Source organism: Macaca fascicularis, chromosome 5, assembly GCF_037993035.2.
Source record: "Macaca fascicularis isolate 582-1 chromosome 5, T2T-MFA8v1.1".
In the NCBI taxonomy this organism is placed as follows: Eukaryota; Metazoa; Chordata; class Mammalia; order Primates; family Cercopithecidae; genus Macaca; species Macaca fascicularis.
Genome location: NC_088379.1, coordinates 117827253 through 117847402, shown reverse-complemented (window position 1 = coordinate 117847402; position 20150 = coordinate 117827253). Strand labels below are relative to the sequence as shown.

General features: G+C 38.3%; 1 protein-coding gene across 20 annotated transcripts in view; it reads right to left on the bottom strand.

Annotated features, from left to right (window-relative positions):
* The window catches only part of ALPK1 (alpha kinase 1), a 137918-nt gene extending 118598 nt beyond the window's left edge, over positions 1-19320 (bottom strand). For 10 of the 20 annotated variants that reach the window (XR_012435029.1, XM_015450759.3, XM_074040318.1 and 7 more), the window contains exons 1-2: positions 19236-19320; positions 5945-5996 (exon numbers count right to left, since the gene is read on the bottom strand). Coding sequence is in view for 1 of the 20 variants with exons in the window: in XM_045392772.2 (XP_045248707.2) it covers positions 3356-3415 (60 nt within the window). In the remaining 19 variants the exon portion in view is untranslated. Of the gene's footprint in view, positions 1-3355; positions 3450-5944; positions 5997-19235 lie in introns of those variants that run through there. The other 10 variants (XR_012435030.1, XR_012435027.1, XR_012435028.1 and 7 more) reach the window with 2 other exon arrangements.
* Between the last annotated feature and the right edge of the window lie 830 nt (positions 19321-20150).

Here is a 20150-nt window from a genome sequence, read left to right as displayed (position 1 = left end):
CACTAATCCACTGTCCCAAAATCTATGATGTTTCGATATAGCAGTGATTAAAATTATAATTATATGCAAATACATGGAAATTAAATAACCTGCTCCTGAATGATTGTTGGGTCAACAATAAAATCAAGGTGGAAATTTAAAAATTATTTGAACAGAATGATAACAGTGACATAACCTACAAAATCTCTGGGATACAGCAAAGGCAGTGCTAAAAGGAAAGTTCGTAGCATTAAATGCCTACATCAAAACGTCTAAAAGAACACAAATAGACAATCTAAGGTCATACTTCAAGGAGCTAGAGAAACAAGAACAAACCAAACCCAAACCCAGCAGAAGAAAAGAAATAACCAAGATCAGAGCAGAACTAAATAAAATTGAAACAAAAAATACAAAAGGTAAATGAAATGAAAAGCTGGTTCTTTGAAAAGTTAAATAAAATTGATAGACCATTAGTGAGATTAACCAAGAAAAGAAAAGAGAAGATTCAAGTAAGTTCAATTAGAAAAGAAAGGGTGATATTGGCCGGGTGTGGTGGCTCACACCTGTAATCCCAGCACTTTGGGAGGTCAAGGCGGGTGGATCACAAGGTCAGGAGATCGAGACCATCCTGGCTAGCACAGTGAAACTCCGTCTGCTAAAAATACAAAAAAATTAGCTGGGCGTGGTGGCGGGCGCCTGTAGTCCCAGCTACTTGGGAGGCTGAGGCAGGAGAATGGCCTGAACCCGGGATGCGGAGCTTGCCATGAGCCGAGATCGCGCCACTGCACTCCAGCCTGGGTGAAAGCGAGACTCTGCCTCAAAAAAAAAAAAAAGAAAAAAAAAAAAAAAAGAAGTGAGTGATATTACAACCAATATCACAGAAATACAAAAGATCATTCAAGGCTACTGAACACCTTTACACACATGAAGTAGAAAATCTAGAGGAAATTAATAACTTTCTGGAAATATACAACCCTCCTAGATTAAACCAGGAAGAAATAGAAACTCTGAACAGACCAATAACAGTAAGTGAGATTGAAATGGTAACTAAAAAGTTAGCAACAAAAAAAAGTTCAGGACCAGATGAATTCACAGCTGAATTATACCAGACATTTAAAGACGAATGGTACCAATCCTATTGAAACTGTTCCAAAAGATAAAGAAAGAATCCTTCCTAAATCATTCTATGAAGTCAGTATCGCCCTAATATCAAAACCAGGAAAGGACACAACAAAAAAAGAAACCTACACGCCAATATTCCTGATGAACATAGATGCAAAAATCCTGAACAAAATACTAGCTAACAGAATCCAACAGCATATAAAAAAGATAATCGACCATGATCAGGTGGGTTTCATACCGGGATGCAGGGATGGTTTAACATCTGCGAGGCAATAAATGTGATACACCACATAAACAGAATTAAAAATAAAAATCACATGATCACCTCGATAGATGCAGAAAAAGCATTTGACAAAATCCAGCATCTCTTTATAATTAAAACTCTCAACAAAATTGTCATAGAAGGGGCATACCATAAGGTAATAAACGCCATTTGTGACAAACCCATAGTCAACATTATACCGAATGGGGAAAAGATGAAAGCATTCCCCCTGAGAAATGGAACAAGACAAGGTTGCCCACTTTCACAGCTTCTATTCAGCATAGCACTGGAAGTCCTAGCCAGAGCAATTGGATAAGAGAAACAAATAAAGGGCATCCAAATTGGTAATGAGGAAGTCAAACTGTCACTGTTAGCTGATGACATGATTGTATACCTAGAAAACCCTAAGGACTCATCCAAAAAGCTCCTAGAACTGTAAAGTAAAGTTTCAGGATACAAAATTAATATACACAAAACAGTAGTAAAGTTTTAATTAAGTAAAGTTTCAGGATACAAAATTAATGTACACAAATCAGTAGCTCTGCTATACACCAACAGTGACCAAGCTGAGATTCAAATCAAGAACTCAACCCCTTTTAAAATAGCTGCAAAAAAATAAAATACTTAGGAATATACTTAACCAAGGAGGTGAAAAACCTCTACAAGGAAAACTACAAAACACTGCTGAAAGAAATGATAGATGACACAAACAAATGGAAACACATCCCATGCTCATGGATGGATAGAATCAATATTGTGAAAATAAGCATACTGCCAGAAGCAATCTACAAATTCAATGCAATTCCCATCAAAGTACCACCATCATTTTTCACAGAATTAGAAAAAAATAATTCTAAAGTTCATATGGAACCAGAAAAGAGCCAGCACAGTCAAAGCAAGACTAAACAAAAAGAACAAATCTGAAGACATCACACTTCCTGATTTCAAACTATACTATAAGGCCATAGTCACGAAACAGAATGGTATTGGTATAAAAATAGTCATGTAGTCATTTTAGAGTGACTAAATATATGAGAGAAATACTGATAATGCAAAAGAGCCTTATCTATTAAATGCACCATGGGTCCATAACTTGCAAACAATGCTGGTTCTGAACATGTACATGACCCCAAAGTCTTTGGTCATGTTCTCTTGTCTCCTTCCTTACTCTCAGCACACACCCCACAGGCAACAAAGCTGCCAACCTCACCTCATAAATATGGTCTTTGCTTCTCAGTCTCTCTTCTTTCTGCCTCTTTCAGGCTTTCTCCCTCTTTAGTTTGAACCACTAGCCTCCAGGCTGGTCTTCCCGCCACTTGTTTCTTTCCCAGTTCCCATTCTTTATGCTTCATGTGCTGCCCAGATAGGTTCTTAGAAAGCAGAACTGACTGTGTTACTTTCCTACTTAGAAACTCCTGGTGCATTGTTGCCTATAGGATGAAACCCAAACTCCTGAACTTGGCGTGGAGGGTCCAAGCCTCCATATTCAGCACTACCTGCCATCAGTGTAGCTTCTGCCACTGTGAACTTGCCCTTAGGACTCTGGAATGGTGACCCCAGGACTCTGTTTTCAACTCTATGGCAGATTCTGACATCATGCTTTGTCATAATTCAGTTACTTGTCTCCCAGTAGACTGTGACTCCTGTGGATGACCACAGTGTCTCACTCATTTTTTTCATCTCAGCGTCTCATGCTTTGACTAGCACACTGTAGAAGTTGTTAATGGACACCTAAATGAATGAATGAATGAAAGTTCCTCTCTCCATTTTTATCTAATAAACTCATCAGTTTTCAAGTCTTAGGTTATAAAGGTGCTTCTCTAAAGACCTTCTTGACTCTAATACGGCAGAATTAATTGCTGTCATGGTAGTTGCATATACTCCAGTCTTCCATGTTAGGTCATAAGCGACAAAAGCAACCTGGAGGAGTGAAAAGGATATGAGCTTTGGAGGCAAATGACCCTGGGCTAATCACTTAGCCTTGACACTCACTGTTTGTGTCACCTTCAATAAGTAGCTCAGCTTTTCTGAAATGAATATTCGTTTCCTCATCTTTAAACGGAGTTAACGCCACTTCCTCATAGGACTGAGGGAAAGATTAAATAAGCAAGTAAAAGTTCATGACACATGAAAATTTCATTAAATTTCAGCATTTATTTCCTCCCCCTGGGGTGAAGACCCTATTTAATTTATACCTAGGTTCCCAGAACTTCAGAAACTATAGAAATTCAGTAAATGTTTGGTAAGTAAATAAATGATTCCGAGTTGTAGTTAGTCAAAAGTAGTGTAAGTATATACTTTAAAAAGGTCTTTTAAACTAATACAATTGTTTATTAATTCCTTTCTACTCAGTATAAATATCACTTCCTAATACTCTGAAATGTCTTGAATCAAATTCTTCTCATTTTAATGATTATAGTATCTAAAGTATACACACGTCTTGTGGTTTGAGGCATATTTTCAGATCTTTCAACTACACTTCGATTTGTACATTTCCTTTATGTCACTGTAAAGTATGTTTGTGAAGTGTTTGAATAATAAGTAACGTTTATTTTGTAATGGTATATATATCACAATTTTAAGTAAGACAAAGCAAAATATAAAATTGTTCATACAGTGTAATAGCAGCTCTGTAAAAAATCATCAAAAACCATGGACATTTTCTGCCAGAAGTTGAAAAATCCATCCTAACATTTATATAGAATCTCAAGGGACTTTGAATAGCTAAAACAATTTTGAAAAAAAGGAAAATTGAAAGACTCACACTTCCTGATTTCAAAACTTACAATGAAGCTATAGTAATCCAAACAGTAGTACAGACCATCGATGTATAAGAAGCCCAGAAATAAATCATCATATATAGGGTCACATGATTTCCAACAGGAGTGCCAAGACCATCCAATGAGGAAAGAATAGTTTTTTTTCAACAAATGGTATTGGGAAAACTATATCCACATACAGAAGAATGAAGTGGGGCCTTTACTTTACAACACCACCTACAAAAATTAACTCAAAATGGATCAAAGACCCAAATGTAAGAGTTAAAACTAGAAAACTCTTAGAAGAACACATAGGAGGAAGGCTTCATGGAAATAGGGTTTGGTAGTGATTTTTTTCTATATGACATGGAAAGCACAGGTAACAAAAGAAAAAATAGATAAATTAGACTACATCAAAATTGAAAACTTTGGGCGTCAAAGGCACAATCAGCAGAGTGAAAAGGAAACCTAGAAATGAGAACAAATATTTGCAAATCATGTAGCTGACAATGAGTTAATATCCAGACTATATAAAGAACAATTGTAACTCAACAACAAAAAAACAACCCAATTAAAAAATGGGCAGAGCATTAGCATTTGAAAGAACAATTTTGGAAACTTAAAGCTCAGTTAATTTGGATCTGTTATTTGATTTATCCATTAAAGTTTTTTGTTGTTGTTAAAAGTGCTTATCAGCATAATGATAAATGTCATGCACATTTGTGAAGAAACATCCTTTTTGGTCCCTTTTGGGAATGGCAGGCACTCCTTGATCTTTATGAATGACAGGTTACTGTTTTGCCTTACTTTATGTAGTGGAATAAAGCAGACAAAGCTTGAAAAAAAATGGGCAAAGTTTGAATAGACATTTCTCCAAAGAAGATACACAAATGGCAATGAGTACAGAAAAAGTCTCCGACATCACTAATCATTACAGAAATGCAGATCAAAAGCACAATGAGATACTACCTCACACCCATTAAGATGGCTAACATGAAAAAAAAGCAGAAAATAACATGTTGGAAAGGTTGTGGAGAAATCAGAGCTCTTGTGCACTATTGACAGGATGTCACTGTATGGTAGTTCCTCAGAATGTTAAAAATAGAATTACCATATGATCTAGGAATTTCACTCCAAATACACCTAAAAGAATTGAAAGCAGGAACTCAAGGAGATATTTGTATACCCATGTCCATTACATGATCAGCAATAGCCAAAATATGGAAGCAGTCCACTGAATGGATGAATGGAGAAACCAAATTGGTATGTACATGCAATAAAATATTATTCCACCTTAAAAAGGAAGGCAATTCTGACATATGGATGAACATTGAGGACATTATGCTGAGTGAAGGAAGCCAGGCACAAGAGGACAAATACAGCATGATATCACTTATATGAAGTACCTAGAGTAGTCACATTGATAGACACAAAAAGGAAAATGGTGTTTGCCAGGGGCTGGGGAAGACAGAAATGGGAGTTATTGTTTACCGGGTGCAGAGTTTCAAATCTGTGAGATAAAAAAGACTTCTGTGGATGGATGGTAGTTATTGCAGTGCAACAATATGAATGTACTTAATACCATTGAAATGTGCACTTAAAATTGTTAAGATGGTACATTTTACATTATGTGTATTTTACCACAATTTTAAAAAATTATTGAAGAATAATCAGAAGGAAATACAATAAAATGTGGAATGTTTGTCTCTAAGTGGTACTTTTCTACTATTTTCCTCTTCTTTTCCTATTTTCTACAATGACTATGTATTGCTATGTAGTTAGGAAAAAATAACTTAATTCAAAAATTTCATAGAAAACTTACCCAAAGTTTGAGTTCATTGGATTTCAATCCATTCCTGATTTAGAAGAACTTCCTAGTTAAGAAAAAGACATAAAAACAGAGGACTTTGTTATAATTAGAGAATAAACAGAAGAAGGAATAATCTCTACTCTATTTCCTGCATTATGTCATGAGCATTGTTGCACGTTTGCTATTTGAAACATCAGATAAGGGAACAGGAAGGCCAAGTTCCTGAGTTGCAAATGAGTGCGGAGAAGTTACAATTGTATCATCACTGTCCATCACTTTAGATATAAAAGGAAAAAGAATGTCACATCAAGGGAGACCAGATCCTGCCCAGAGTGCTTGACTGGGGGACAAACCTCTTTTGGTTTCCTGCCTCCCTTAAATAGGGGAAAGGGCTTCAAATTTCTCCTTAAACTTTTGAAGAAGTTCAACCATAAAGAAGAGAAAACTCACCATCAGAGGATCAAACTATCAGTGGTGGTCATATCTGATAATTTCATTATGCATGAAATAAAAGGAGTTTGCTGAAAAACCTTTGGGGTTGATACGTTATCTCCTGGAGTTCTGAAACTTTCATCCACTGACTTTAAAAAAGTCTCTTTACTACTTTTGGGGCCTGCCAGAAAAATGGGAATCCCCCAGTTATTTATACAAAAATGTTGCTAACGAAGTTTGCAATAATAATTACTACTTTATCGTATATTAAAATGACAATGTGGCCGGGCACAGTGTCTTGCACCTGTAATCCCAGCACTTCGGGAGGCTGAGGCAGGCAGATCACGTGAGGTCAAGAGTTCAAGACCAGTCTGGCCAAAACATGGCGAAACCTCATCTCTACTAAAAATACAAAATTAGCCAGGTGTGGTGGGGTGTGCCTGTAATCTCAGCTACTCAGGAGGCTGAGGCAGGAGAATCATTTGAATCCAGGAAGCAGAAGTTGCAGTGAGCCAAGATCAGGCCACTGTACTCCAGCCTGGGCAACAGAGCAAGGCTGTCTCAAAAAAAAAAAAAAAAAAAAAAAAAAGGCAATGGATTACTCTTCCCAGTAATTTACATTTTTTCACCTCTCCTATAACCCTCTCAAAGGCCAGCTTATTCTCCTACAGCCCCTAAACCACCATCCTAGATAGAGGTCTCCCGTTCTTAACTGCCGCTTATGAACCTTGCTTTCACACACTCCTATCCCCAGCTTTGGAATTCATGTCACCAGATTCTATTCTCCCACTGCCCTTCATTGTTGCTATCAGCTGCCAGTTCTCAGGGCATTTTGGCTCCTGGATCACTTGGTCTCCACAAACCACTCTTATTCTTGGATATTTCAATAATCATGTGATGATCCAGGACTCTCTGTTCCTTGAAAGCGTTTCTTCCAAAGATGTCCTTGACACAACCTCAGTCATTCACTTCCATGGTCATACAGCCTAAACTTTGTTATCATCAATCACAGCAACTCTTCCAGATTTTCGAATTCATGAATCTCTCTCTCTATTCACTAGTACCCATCTTGTCCCCTTTTAGTCTCCAAAATCCAATAATCCTAAAATCCCACTGGGACCTCGAATCTATGGATCCTATTCCTGAACTCTTACTGTTCTTTTATGATCTGTTTACCTTCTGCTCACTTAGGTGACTATTTCATTCTGTCTCTTCCTCCTCCACCCTCATCCTTACCAGACAAGGACTTCCACAGGCTACCACTCCCTTCTACGAATCTAACGGCAGCTGCACCCCATACTCTGTCAACCCTTTGGCTACCAGAGAGGGACCACCCATGCTCTTATCTAAAACCAAGAACTCCATTTGGGCACTAAGTCCACCTGTGTTTCTATTCAAGGGCAGCAGCATTTCTCTCTTCTTCCTCTCTCAATCTTTTACATCGTCAAGCTTTTGCTGTCCTTTGCCTCATTCCTATCTGTTTACAAGCATGCCATTATTTCTTTCATCTTAGAAGAAAAATCTCTTCATCTCACTTTCATCAGTAGTTATTGTCTTTTTTAGCAAAATTCCTTGAAAGAATTGTCTCTACTTGAGCTTCCAACCTCTCCCTTCCCATTCTCTTTTAAACGCATTCTAATTAGACTTTTGTCCCGTTATGCCACGGAAACTAATTTTGTCAAAGTCACTGATCAACTCCATGTTGCTAATTCCAGCCCTCAATTATTATTATTATTACTTTTTTTGAGATGGAGTCACCGTCTGTCACCCAGGCTGGAGAACAATGGGGCAATCTTGACTCACTACAACCTCCCTCCCAGGTTCAAGTGATTCTTCTGCCTCAGCCTCCCGAGTAGCTGCGATTACAGGCATTTGCTGCCACACCTGACTAATTTTTGTATTTTTAGTAGAGATGGGTTTTCACCATGTTGGCCAGTCTGGTCTCGAACTCCTGACATCAAGTGATTCGCCTGCCCCGGCCTCCCAAAGTGTTGGGATTACAGGCGTGAGCCACCATGCCTGGCCTCTAGCAGTCAATTCTTACTCCTTATTTTAGTTGACCTGCCAAAAATGTGTGACGTGGAACCTCTCTCCTCTGCTGTGTTCCAGGAAACCATACTCTCTTGGTTTTCCTCCTGTATTACTGATCACTCCTTAGTCTTTTTGGCTGGTTCCTGCTCTTCTTCTAGATCCCTTGATGTTGGAATATGCAAAGGCTCAGTCTCAAACTATCTTCCTTTCTCCATCTAAACCTATTCCTTGGTGATTTCATTCAGTTCATGGTTGTAAATACCACATATGTATTAGTAATCATCAAATTCCTATCTCCAGCCCAAACTTCACCTTAAACTTCAGATGCATATTTTCAAATGTTAACTTGGTATCTGCACTTGAGTTCACATTGAACCCCTGGTTGGCCTCTGTTAATGACTGAACCTTGTCAGCAGAGTGAAATGAAAGGCCAACTGTTGATGAGCTGGGCATTCAAAAGAGGCTGAATAGGAGCAGGTGGGGTGACCGGAAGGGTCATGCCTTGTGGAAGGAACTTGGCTGGAAGGAACTGCTTGGCTTCCTCCTGTTCACTTTCAATTTGTGCACGGGCAGCTGTAGTCTTAACAAGGTTTTCTCCTGACAACTATGACTTGCGGGGATAACTGTCTTGAGACACTGTGGGACTTCTGAAACCTGTTTGCTGCAATAATAACTAAGGCTTTTCTGTTCTTTCACTGTGACTTCCTTTTTCACACACAATAACTACTGGCTTGCAAATGAGAGGTATTACCAGCCTACTCAATGTTTCCAGATTTCTGACAAGGGCTAGATAAAGAAGTATTTAAATCATTAAAATCTTAAAGAGTCTCTGTGCTGTAGTTGTCTTTAATATATTTTTAAGAATCTAGGCCAGGCGCGGTGGCTCACACCTGTAATCCCAGCACTTTGGGAGGCCGAGGTGGGCGGATCACGAGGTCAGGAGATCGAGACCATCCTGACTAACACGGTGAAACCCCGTCTCTACCAAAAATACAAAAAAATTAGCCAGGCGTGTTTCCGGGAGCCTGTAGTCCCAGTTACACGTGAGGCTGAGGCAGGAGAAAGGTGTGAACCCAGGAGGCGGAGCTTACAGTGAGCCAAGATCACGCCACTGCACTCCAGCCTGGGCTACAGAGCAAGACTCCATCTCAAAAAAAAAAAAAAAAAAAAAAAAAGAATCTAGATTTTTGAAACATAGTATCATCAGAAAGCAAAACAGTGTCATTGTAAAAAAATTTGGAGAAAAATAATATATAAAAGAACATAAGAATTATCTATGATCCCACTAAGAAATAAGCACTATGAATATTTTATTAGTTTTTCTTTGTATAGCTATAGTATTTATAATGAAATTTTAAAAAGTGTAAGTTTTCAAAATTTAACTAAGTATTCTTTGTCTGACTACAATTGACCAGTCTTTGTGCCTCTACATTGAGATGCCCAGGTGTACTCAGAAATGATTTAGCAAAACACTGTGTCCCCCTGTGTGTTTTGGTGTGTGTGCTTCCTCTCACTCATGTTACAGTTAACGTGGTAATGTTTCCACACGTGCTATCTTCTGTTTTTCTTTCAGCCTTGCTTTAAAGCTGGACATCCTCACCACTCTGCCTGCCCCGACCTACTTAACACAAATGACTAACCCCGATAGCCAAGCATCATCAGTGAGTGCCAACCTTTATCAAAACCCTTTCCTAGAAAAGATCTCTGATATCTTGGTATTGGGCAGGCATGGCGCAGTTGATAGCTGGAAGGAGGGAGTGGGGTAAGGCTAGAACCTCCCCTGGAGCTGGCTGTGAAAGTCAGGAAGGCACCTTGAAGGACAGACAGGGCTTCAGGTTCTTGGGAGAGCGTGCTCTGGCAAGTGTGTCATCTCAGGCAAAGCAGATCTAAACAGACAATTGGCAGTTCTGGTAACCAGCAGGGTTAGAATGGATTAAGCACGCAGCCTGAGGTAGAGAGATGGAGTCATGCTAACAACCTAGCATAGCAAGGAGGTGGAAATAGTAATCATTGCCATTTATTGAGTAAATACTGCTACCAATAATGGTCAACTCATAAAACTGTAGTGAGTATTAAGATAACGTATATAAGCATTGTAACAGAAAGGCTGACACACGGAACATGCTTAACAAATACTTACTGAAGAATAATGCATGCCACTTATTGTTATTAACTATCATTATTCAGCACTGGTGAACAGATGAGAGTGTCATTTAGGGTGGGGGAAGGGGGCTGCTTCCTTACATCTTTAAACACTGCCTGCTCATGGATTTCCTCCACCCCATGATCTATCCAGTTCATGGTGGATCCCAACCACATGGTAAATCTCCTGCTTCCAAGTGAGTGCTTTTTTGCATTTATTGCACACTAGGTAACCTGGGTTCTAATACCGACTCCATCACAAACCAGCTATGTGTGAACTTGTGAAGTCAACTTTCCCTGCTAGACCTCAGTTTCCTCCTATCTAAAGTTGGGGATTTTTGCTAAAGTCTTTAAAGTCCCTTTTGATTCTGTGATTCTGTAGTGCTACTTCCACCCTCCCAAAGTTCAGCAGCAGGTGACCAGGGATCAGTGCCAGCCTGGTCTGCTACAGCAGGATATACGTAGACTCAATTTGTTTCTATCAAGCATTGCTATAAGGGTCTTAATATATTAACTCATTTAATTAAAAAAAAAAACTTAAGGAAAAGGGACGTTGTTATCCTCATGTTATGGATGAGAAAATTAAGGCCCTTAGTGATTAACTTGGTCATGGCCAAAAAGCAAGGAAGAGACAAAGCTGATACTAACACAGGCAGTCAATGTATCATATTAAAAGCATCCTGTCCTACAGGTTCCCATTTACACTTGATAAAGGTATCCTAGATTAGGTGTTATTTTGAATAGATAGTAAAGTCTTGTTTTTAAATAACCTGATAGAACAAGAGCAAAAACTTGGCCATGCTATGGATAAGCTGCTTTAAAACACACACCTGCTGATACAGAATCTATAGTATTCATTTTGGGACTCTTTAAATATATTTAAATGGAGCAAATATTCAGGGTGTGTTGTTTTGTTATGTAACACCAAATCAAAGGAGGCATCTGGAAGGATCTGGAGCCTTTCAAATGTTACAACCTTCTACCATTTCTAGTTGAGCAGGTGTTATTATATACTTATGAGAAAATAGATGCCGTTCTTCAAGTGTTATGTTGATGAATTTATGAATTAATTTTTCAACTTAACCCATGGGGTAAATTTCCTTTGTGAGCTAGAGAGTTTTAACAGTGTTAAGTCTCATTGACTTGTATGACTGCTTTCTACCAAAGTCAGTGGCCACTTTGTCCTGTTAGGTTAGCCATTTCTTAGCACGCAGAGCTTTTCTCTACTCAAGAACTTATTGAAATAAATTGTGATGATTTCTTCTTCATCTCTGTACACAACTAGCTCTTTTTGAAGATCAAGACTATATATATTTTTATCTCTCAATTCCTAGTACCTAGCCCAATGCATGACACATTGTAGGTGGACAATACAGAAAAAAAATTGAGCAGGACAGTAGAGATCCATGAAATTTTATTTATTTAGCAAATCTGTATTGTCCACCTACAATGCGTCATGCATTGGGCTAGGTACTAGGAATTGAGAGATTTAAAATATACAGTCTTGATCTTCAAAAAGAGCTAGTTGTGTACAGAGATGAAGAAGAAATCATTACAACTTATTTCAATAAGTTCTTGAGTAGAGAAAAGCTCTGGGTCCTAAGAAATGGCTAACCTAACAGGACAAAGTGGCCACTGACTTTGGTAGAAAGCAGTCATATAAGTCAAGTCTTCCCAGGGGTAGTGATGTTTGAGCTGGGTCCTAGAAATAAAATAGGCCACAAAGGAAGGAAATGGTCTTGCAAGCAGGAAAAATAATAGTGGTGACAAGAGTATGGCATGGTTGGGAAAGAACAAGTAGCTTGACACTACTGAAGTCTAGCTTCATCTGGGGTGTTGGAGAGGAATAAAAGATGTGGCTGGAGAAGCATGTATCTGGGAAATCAAGAAGGCTATAAAGATATGTGCTCAGAAAAGGAGGCCTCTGAACAGCATGATCTGATACAAATTGTTCAAAAACAGCCCTGCACCCAGACTAGAGATGGAGGAGATCAGGGTATGGTGCAGGATGCTGAGGGCCTGAACCAGGTGAGAATGGATCGATATGGTAGATTCAAAAGATATTTAGAGAATGGAATCAATGTGACTTCAAAATTGATTAGCTATTGTTGATTTTTTAAAAAATAAGACATCTAGGGTGACTTCAAAGTTTTCGGCTTGGCTGAATTTAGGGTGAATTTTAGTGCCAGACAGTAATATAAAAAGTACTGGTGGAGGCAGTAAATGATGAGTTCAATTTTGAAAATGTTAGATGTGAGATGCCTGTGGAATGCAGAGTAGAAATGGTAAGTAGGCATTTGGATAGGAGTCTAGACTCAGGGAGAGGAATGGCAGGGCCTTTAATATGTTAGTGTTAAGTACATCCAAGGTGAACATACAGCAAGAGAGAAAGAGGGTAGAGAGCAGAATCTAACATGTATAATGGGGCAGAGAAATAAAATAGAGAAGTAAGAGCAGCCAGAGACGTGGGAGAAAGATCAGAAGATCAGATGTGGCAGGAAGATCACTCAAGGTGATATGGAAACCAAAGGAGGGAATTTAGAGAAAAAGAGTTAGTATCATAATAGTGTCATAATTGCAGAGAGAGAGAGAGAGAGAGAGAAAATAAAGTCTAAAAAGCAGCCTTTGGGTTTGTCTCCTGGGAAGCCTCTGATACATGAATGTAAGTAAGTTCAGGGCAAATGCCAGATTGCAGGGAGGTAGAAGTAAAAGGTGAAGAAATGGAGCCGAGGAGTAGAGGTTTGTCTATGGAGAAGTGTGGCTGAAAGGCACAGGAGAGAAAGGGAAGTAGCCCAAGAGGGATGCAGCCACAAAAAGGGGTTCGTTTGTTTGTTTGCTTTTTTCAGGATACTCACACTTAAGCACGCTTAATAACGCAGCAGAGGGCTGAGAAGGCAGCGTCCTCCAGAAAGAGGAAAAAGGAAGGGAACAGACTCCAGTTGTAAGGATTGGTTTGCTTTGCCTGGGGGGGCAGGACGCCCTTTTTACTGAAACAGACAGGAAAGAGGCAGAGGTGCCCTGGTTGTGTGAGGTTTTTAAGTAGAGGGCAGGGGAAGGGGAGGAAGGAAGTTGGTGGAGTTACCTGCTTTTAGGCTGAGAGTAAGAAGTGAGGTGGCAGAACTGAGGCTTGAGGAGAATGAAAAACTTTCAGAAGAGTCCCTGAGAGGAGTGGCCCGGGAAGCTGCCCATCCAGGTAGCACCAAGGGTCCAGCTGAGAGTGTGACCAAGAATTTTAGTGGCATTAATTGTGTGGCGTTTTCTCCAGAAGCCTTTAGGAGTCCAGATGGGGGAGCAGATAAGGCAGTGGGTGGATTAATTAAGAGCTGGGGTTTTGTTGAATAGGCTGAGCAGAAAACCAAGAGAAAAATAGTAGCCATGGTGGTAGTCATTGTGATATTAACTACCCTTTATTAAGCACTTACGATTGTGCTTAATCATTATGCTTAAGGACTGAGGGGCCTGTGGGAACAGGTAAGTGATGGCTCAGAGGAATGGTGACTGGGAGAAATGAGGGCGGGGACCAGCACCTAGAGGTCTTGACAGATGGGCTAACGAAAGCAGAGATGAAGAACGAAGGCGGTTTTTTAGGGAGTTGGATACTGAAGTATAAAATTTGAGAGCTAGACCCTGTCTCAGGGACTGTAAGCTCCAGGATATGAATCTGAGAGTCAGCGGTGAAGGAGGAGAAGGGTTTTCAAGTCACTTTTTGACTCACTCGAGTGAAAGAGGTCATCGAGTGAAGGTTCAGTTGTCCTCAAAGACACTGGAATTGGATGATGGGAGGATACGGGGTGAAAATGCATCTATAAATCGATAGCTCACTCAGGCTCTAAAATGTGAGCCTAGTCCAGAGGTAGAACTTGCAGTGAGCCGTGAACACAATCACATCACTGCACTCCAGCCAGGACAGCAGAGCGAGCCCCTGTCTAATAAATACATACGTAAATAAATAAATAAAATGTGAGACTGCTGTTGCAGAATATATGGTATCTTCTATATCCCATGTATCAAATGCCCCAGAGCATTTCTCTTCCTACAAGTCTCTATCACAAGTGCTTGATGAACATTCTGGTGAGAACACGTGCTTGGAAATAAGGTGATCAGAGGTCACTTTACTGAGTGAAAATATATTCAAGGGATGTGCCCCAAGAAGGACCCACAGAGAGCTAGAAAGAGCAGAAGGCTAGAAGGAGAGCCTATGTCCATCAGTGACAGATTGGATTAAGAAAATGTGGCACATATACACCATGGAATACTATGCAGCCATAAAAAAGGATGAGTTTGTGTCCTTTGTAGGGACATGGATGCACCTGGAAACCATCATTCTTAGCAATCTATCACAAGAACAGAAAACCAAACACCGCATGTTCTCACTCATAGGTGGGAACTGAACAATGAGATCACTTGGACTCAGGAAGGGGAACATCACACACAGGGGCCTGTCATGGGGAGGGGGGAGGGGGGAGGGATTGCATTGGGAGTTATACCTGATGTAAATGACAAGTTGATGGGTACAGCACACCAACATGGCACAAGTATACATATGTAACAAACCTGCACGTTATGCACATGTACCCTACAACTTAAAGTATAATAATAATAAATAAATAAATAAATAAATAAATAAATAAATAAAAAAAAGAAGGAGAGCCTAACCTTATCTACATAATGGTGCGGGAGTCTGTATAGCACGGAATTAACAGAGTAAGGGTGCTTCTAACAGCTGCTGAGCTGCCCTGGCAAGCTGTACCTTCAGAAGCCTAAACCAAGTTTCTCATGTCCCAAGGAAGAGGGTAGGTTTAGAGTAACAGGAAATCTAGGCTCAAAGGGCTTCAAATGTTGCTTATTGAGTAACCTGCAATCTTCAGAAGTGTATGTCAAAACTAATACATTAATATCTCAAAAGAGATGTTACCACTTACAGTTTATTATCTTTCACAATAATTATTTGGGGCATGACCTCAGGGAAGAACATTTCTTGGTAATGATATAGTTATCTTGGAAAATGATGACTGGTTGACCAGCAGTGTCCAAACCTTAATTAGAGCTGAAGTTATTGTGAAGAAATGCCAACTAAAAGGACACATGATGAGGTTCTAAAATTTTTTGTAGAAAAAAAGGTAATTATGAATGGACAAGGCTTTTGTTGGCAATTCTGCAGATATTTTGGGTGCATATTATGCACTGATGGAGAAAGCACCACAGTAACCAGATGTGCTGGGGTTAAAGTCAAAGTAGTGCTGGGTGAGCCAGTGACACAATGCACTTTGAGGTGCAGTAGGAGAATATACAAAGACATGACAAAATTGAATATAAGTACATTGTGTGCAGATATAAATTACTAAATCCAAAATATGGAAATCCATAAGAACAAGAAATGGGTTAAGAAGTTATTTGCACACAGGTCAGGCCAAGTTTCCATTCCCCGTTCCCTGCCTTTTTTTTTTTTTATCTTTAAGCCAAAAGAATTATTAGACTGAAGTAAAAGCTACAGTTGACAGAGAAGCAATCAACACAAGAAAAATGAACCAATAGTAAGTGTTTCGATTGGTATTTCCTTCTCTGTTCACTGACTTTGCTGCACCGGCTTGTTCCTAGCACTAAGACTCAGTCCTCTCTTCTTTCACGTAGCTGGTTATTTGTATGCCAAATAAAAAGAAGGAAAAACTTTTATCTTCCAAAGCTGCATAGTTTTATTTACTATATAATAATAGCAATATAGTTCTATTTAATAAATTACATTTGTTTTCTCAAAAAATGATGTAAGTATATTATATAATAATTTAAAAATCTTATGTAAGAATATCATGTTACGTAGAAAGAAATAGAGAGAAGGAAGGGAAAAAGACAATCTCTCACTATAAGACAACAATCACTTTCAGACTATTTCTGAATTTATATCTATACCATTTTATGTAAATAGTTGTGTACATACAAGTTATTCAATCCTGAATCTGTTTTTCAATTAGTATTTTCTGTGCTGGTACTATCTTCTTATCCTATCATGTTTTTGGGTACTGTATCATTTGCTTAACCTCCCCCTTTTATGAGAATGATTGCAATTATTTGTTATTATAACTTTATGGTGAACATGTTTGCGAATTATTCCCTTATATAGAATTATTTCCTCCTTAGGATGGACTCCCAGAAATGAAATTATTGCATATAGCCATTGGCACATACTATGGTCCATTAATAGCCCTTGATCTAGATAACGTTTAAAGTCCCCCCACCCCTGAGTTCAGAAGTTCAGTGAAACGAGCAGAATGAACCTGTAGTATTCACGCTGAGACATTTTACCCTTTCTATCACTCTTATTTGAAAAAATATTGGCTATCTTCTGCATCCCTTCAATTATATAATAATTTACGAGGAAATATAATGGTTTATTAGACTATAGGTCTGATAAAGGTTCGACAAAACATTTCTCTGTCAAATATTTTGTACATCTACACTTAGGAAATTGAACAGATTGCACTATTAACTGAGTTCTGTAACCAAGGTCCAGTAAAGTTCAAAGATACTGCACTGGCTAAGAAAATACCCACTTCTCAAATGCATTAGTGTAGCATGTCTGAAACTTTAGCCATTTGCATGCCATCTTCATAACTTTTGCCAAATCTGCAGATTACCTGTAATATTATGTATTTAATCATTTCCTTAAAATCAATAGTAAATTAGCTCAACTTCTTACTTAACACTTTCCTAAACAATAATTTTCGTTAAATTCTAGGTTTTATAAGCAAATTATGTTTTTAACTTATATTAAGCTAGCAAATAACTCAAAATTTTTAAGTTTAGACATGTACTGACTAAAATCAGTAGCATGTATCCCATACTTAGGAAAAGTTATATTTATATTTATCTGATATTTAAGTTATAATCATCTCTTCTTTTCTTCAGACATAGAAGAATGATAGCACCAGATAATATTCTTACCTGTAAGTTTTTAAAGTTTGTCTATCCCACAGTTCTCTCTATATAAAGCATATTACAACATTCTGCAAAAATAGTTGTCACCATCAATAACAAGAAACAAAGACTCCCCCATATAGAGAGGCGACAAATACAATACGAAATACAAAAAAAACACAAAAATGTGGAATGTATTTTCACCAAAAGTTTAAATGCTCATTCCTTTAAGAGTTCTTCAATCCACAGGCATTTAAAATTTCAAGAAAGAGAATCATTTACAATGAACAGTTTATGCCAAAAAGCCATCATTCTCTGCAATAGATTAGAGAACAATAAAAGCAGTTCATGCCTCGTGTTCGTGGTAAAGGGATCAGTAAAATTGTTTGGGATAGGAGGTGCCATGGGACTTCAGAAATATCTTAAAATGCACAGGAAAACTGCAGGCTCTAAATCCAAACCTACATCACATGGCACTTGCTGGGAGGAATTGTTACAGCTTAACACATCAACCAAGCTCATCACAGTATTATTTTATATGATAATGCCTAATATCCATCATCATTTACACATGCCTTTTCTTTAGAGCTTAAAATAGATTTTGAAAAGTTTAAAGTAATTATTGGCTTCCTACTCATGCAGATAGAGATGCTATACAATTTTGGTGTCTTCTTGGGGGAAGAATTTAAGGGATTCATCTCAGATTTAAAAGATCTTTGATATGGGGAATAAGTTATTTCTAAAATAATTTTAAGTATTTTGTTTCTCTTGAGGCTTGAGGTTGATAGGGTGGGAAGGAGGTGGAAAGAGAGAAGTAAATTATTTTGGTCACCAGACAAAGACTGGACTTGACATTGGTCTGGAGTCTAGAGTGTATCCCAAGTGCATAAATTATACCCCAATTCAAATGGATATTGTTTCTTATAAGAGAATTAGTAGCACAAAGTGAAAAGAAAGTAAAAGGGAGAGAGAGAGAGAGAGAGAGAGCGAGAAGTATATATTGCAAACAGAGATGCCATTATATTGCAACATAAAGTCCTCTGCTTCCTGATCTTGCCTCTGTTTGCACCCTCACCCACCCTCAAATCCCAAACCATCTTAAAGGTTTTAATTTGTGGCTTTCCAAAGTACTCTAAAGCACTCATTTCAAACACTAGAATTTTTTAATGAAAGGACTCTTCTAAATAGACATGCAAAGGAATTTAATTTTTCTAGATGCTTTATCTCTAAACAATGCTTCCACGCACTCAGAATTCCCATCAATTCTCCCCATATCTGATGAGTAAGTCTCGTGCCCTATCTACCTGTTTCCTAGCAAAATTACTGATGCCGTCATAAAAGTGGTAGTTTCTATCATTACCTATGTATTCCAGGCCAAAGTCATAAGAGTTATTTTTTTTCAAATAAATAATCCTAACAATCCTTTAATTAAACATCTCAATTAAGTGAAAGTAAGACCAGAAGCTTAGTGATTTAAGAACCTTGTTATTAAAACCTTATGAAAAACTGGTTTGCTTTCTCCCCTTCACAACGACTACAGTTTACTATTGTAGGTAACTCTTCCCTTCTCTCCCTCCTCTTCCCCACTCCACCCCCTTCATTCCACCAACTCACCCTCCCCTTTCTGGAAAGTTTCTATTACAGAAGTGCCAAGGTTCTTAGAGCTCTAAAGTTATTTAAATGTAGACAAGATCAGCAGATGGAAACCGAGTCAACACTTAAGAAAAATACTTCTTCATATATTATGCCGTCTACTATGTTTTGTCATTTAAAAGATGATACTCACTTTTATCTTGAAGAGGAAAAATACTTTAAGACCAGCAAATCTAACTCGGAGCAGAGTGAATTCTGGTACAGCCTCTTTGAAATACACTGTTTCTCATAAATGGCATCAGTTTCAGGAAGTAGGAATTAAAAAAAAAAAAAACAACAACAAATCCTGTGACTGTCTCAGAATATGGTTGTGTAATTCAATTCCGGGACTTTCAGCAATCTTGCACCATAAGACACACCCCTTTAGGAATTGCTTCAGCGAAAGGTATTCTGGGAACAGAAAAGTTCCTTCTCCTAATGAAAGTGAAAGAAAAACTTATTATTTAGACTAAGAATGGAGAGTCCTCTTAGAGCCAAGAAGAGAGAATGTCAGTAAGAAACAATGAACGTGACATTGTTGAAATCTATTATGAAAAGACAGACGCACACTAAGGCTTCATTCTGTGCTCTGTCTTCGAAGTGAGCTTGCTATCACAGAGACACACGTATTACTAGGTTTATTTGAATTGGTAAAGAAAGTTAGGACTTTTTGGATAGAATATGTGATTAGGCTGACTAGTTTGACAGTGAAGAGTGTCTTATTGAGTTACACAGTGGACACTGTCCTTCAGTGGAACAACTGAAATCTGCAACTCGAAATTTTGACCAAAAAAACAAAAGTGCATAAGATTTCTAAACGTCAAAATATATGTTATTGGAAAAGCTATTGACATGAACAATATTTTAATTTTCTCAATCCTTTTCGAGCCTGCTGGGTTAAAGAAGTTTCCTCTAGAGTGAAGGAATCAGTTTTATTAACAGTAATTTGATAAATTTTGGTAAGGCCTTTGGTATACTTCCTAGAAACTGACAGAGTAAAGGACTCCAAAAGCTGGGTCATAAATGCTTTGGCAAGTCAATGGTTTACAACAAAATAGGAGGAAATAAT